General features: G+C 28.1%; 1 protein-coding gene across 1 annotated transcript; it reads right to left on the reverse strand.

Moving 5' to 3' along the window:
- Positions 1-481: 481 nt before the first annotated feature.
- On the reverse strand, positions 482-2,499 carry LOC140440991 (histidine protein methyltransferase 1 homolog). Its single transcript, XM_072531360.1, has 5 exons — positions 2,363-2,499; positions 1,804-2,046; positions 1,590-1,753; positions 1,016-1,251; positions 482-670 (listed from the first exon to the last, which is right to left on the reverse strand). Exons 1-5 carry the CDS (start codon positions 2,409-2,411, stop codon positions 517-519), a joined length of 846 nt encoding a protein of 281 aa, XP_072387461.1. The 5' UTR covers positions 2,412-2,499; the 3' UTR covers positions 482-516.
- Between the last annotated feature and the right edge of the window lie 613 nt (positions 2,500-3,112).

The raw sequence follows: 3,112 nt of genomic DNA on the forward strand, positions 1-3,112 counted from the left end.
GATTTACAGCTTTAGAGTTCTAAAAAAATACATGAATAGTAACTCATTAAAAACAGTGTATCATGCTAATTTTGAAGCAAAATTTAGATATGGTCTAATAAATTTTGGCCACAGTAGGGACATAAATAATGTATTTCTGATTCAGAAATACATTATTTATGTCCCTACTGTGTTATGTTTGACTTAAAAAGTAGGGAATCATGTAGAGGGCATTTTAGGAGTAATAATATTTTAACAGTTTACGCTGTATTTATTCAAGAATGCTTACTGTTTCTATATAAGAATAAAATAGTCTTTAGGAACTTTGAGCCCAATAGTATAGTAAATACCAGGTTATATAATTATAAAATTCCAATACACAGGTTAAGTATAACAGAAAAAAACGCTCTTCACGCGCTTCAGAAAAAAAGAAAGAGTTTCACTGCATAAGTAGTAAACCATGAGAGTTCACAAAAAGGTTATTAGAGTAACTTTCAGACATATACTATAGTTTATTTTAAGATGGTATAAAAAACATTACATAAATTCTAGTTTCAAAATTTCCCTCTTCACACCTTCTGTGCTCTGCCAGCAAGTGGTATGTTTAAAAACTTTTTTGCTGTCCACAAAATCTTGAAAAAGATGCACTCCTCCTCCCACTCCAAAATAGAATGATTTGGCGGCCAAAAGTCTATACATTTTATTAAGAAAAACACTGTATTTCGAAATGAATCTTTGATAATAGTATTTTCTTATTACTAAACATACAAAAATATGGAGATTCTATATAATGAGCCATTAAGTCATATTTGACACTATTTTGAAGACCCTTAGTAAAATTTCTTATAAGCAGAGGTGAACAAATAACTAAAAAAATAACAAATAATGAGATATTTTCATACTTCATTTATATTAATGTTAAACTGCCCTCATTTTTTCAAACTGCACTCTAGTAGAATATTTTTCAACTAAAAAAATCATAAATTAAACCAGTTCCTCTCATATTTTTAATATATAAATACTTATGTAAGGATACACTACACCATTTTTGGCAAGTAACTTCTCAAACACCAAATGCAGCTTCTTATAGTAACCAGTGTTGTATATTGTTTCAGAAGTAAGGATATAATCGAATTTTTCCTCTGGGTAGTTCTTTTCTGAATATTCTACAAAAGAATGCCAATCTCCAGAGAAAAACCTACATCTGTCCAGTGATTCTTTACAATTTAACTCGATATTCGGTATGGTTATATTTTCTAAAACATCTTTGTTCTGAAAAGATAACAAAAAAATGTACATTGTATCAAAAAGTATTAATATGTGGAACTTTCTTCCTCAATGTTATTAGGCCTACTAAATTGTTTTTTTTGTAATTTCAACCGTATGGATTAGACACAACAAGCAAATATTTAAAAATTGTAGAAACAATGTAAAAAGCATAGTTTGACATATCAATATACTGAATTGATCCATAAAATGAAATAAAACTCTTGATACTACCTCTAAAGATATCTAATTTTGTTTAAAATTAATTTTCTTTAAATAAAATCAAATTGAAAATAAATATGTACTACTATTATCTCACATTCTGAAATAAATATACAACTTACATAATCTTGAAACCAACAATACTGTGCTTGATGTAGCAAACTATGTATACCTAAAATTCCAGCACCACATCCTAAATCCAAAACCAATTTGTCTTTAAAACCCACTCGGTTTTCTGATATATAATCCAGGAGATCATAAGTGCATTCCCATATCTTTAAACCACCTAAAAAATATCATCATTAGTCAAAAGTATATTAAAACATACTAGATTACCTTCGTATACTGCTGGTAATAGATCAGAGTGTTTTTCTTCAGCTTTCAATATAGAATCTTCACTTAAATCTTGAGTATTTTTTAAAATATCTAGTAAAGATTCATTACAAACATAGTTGATATTTGTGTTGTTTATCTTTAGAAGTTTAGTTCTGACATTCTTTAAATCGTATTGTCGATTTGTTGAAGCTTGTATTTCCTGACATTCCACAAAACAAGTACTATCATCTTTAATCTTCAAATCTACATATATTATATCATACTCAATAACACATTTCTAGTATAAATAGGTGATATATTAAATACCAATGGGTAAAGAGAACTAGGAAATAACACAAATGTGACATAATATTAAGAAAAAAATTACAAACTAGCACAGCAATCAACATTGATTGACTGAACCCTCTATTGATTACCAATATATGATTTAACATACTTTATTTAAACATAAAAACGATTACATTTAAACATTTTAAAAGAAATAGACTTTAATGAGTTTGCAAAATGAAATTGAAATTGTTTATTTTGACTGATAATATGTCATTAAATATTTACATACCGTCTCTATTATCATCGTTATCGTCTGAGTTAAAATTAAACTTAAACATTTTTTAATATAGTTATAAAAACGTGAAAAGATACATGATATATTTTTTATCTGCTTTTAAATTCCATAACAAAAGTGAAGTTGGCAGTAGTTTTAATTTTCCAGGCTTTTACTTTATAAGCTGTACAGTTCTCGTTTGGATTTTCAAATCATTTGAATAAATTCTTCTTCTTGTTGTTAAGGATATTTTCGTCTGTTAATATCGTTTCAATACCAAGATGAATTACTAACTATCCTTCCATTGCTTTGTCGGCTTTGTTTACACGCCCTTCTCAACATGATTTCATTTTAACAATTCTCGGTACTATGTCTTCATATATTTTTCTTACGTTATTATATTTGTTGATGTCGTCGTCTTTCCAATTTTGTACCCCATAATCCGCTCATATCTTTTTGATTCTCCCTGCCCTGGATGTGTTTAAGTTTTGCCTGCTTCTAATTGTATTAATTTTTTACTAATAAGGTACTAATAAGTACCTTTTGGTTTAGTATTTATTTATATTACTACCGGTCCTATTCAAAATTATTTAGAAGACTTATAAAAGCCCGACTTATGTCCTTTCTCGTTGAAAAGAACATTTTATCATAAAGTCAGTTCGGCTGTTTTTCTAATAAATGTACCAGTGATGGTATATTTTTTGTATTACATGAGGTCTATCAAGCACTAAACAATAATCTTTGCACTGCCATTGTTTTTTGTGG

The sequence above is a fragment of the Diabrotica undecimpunctata genome, chromosome 5 (genome assembly GCF_040954645.1).
Source record: "Diabrotica undecimpunctata isolate CICGRU chromosome 5, icDiaUnde3, whole genome shotgun sequence".
NCBI lineage: Eukaryota > Metazoa > Arthropoda > Insecta > Coleoptera > Chrysomelidae > Diabrotica > Diabrotica undecimpunctata.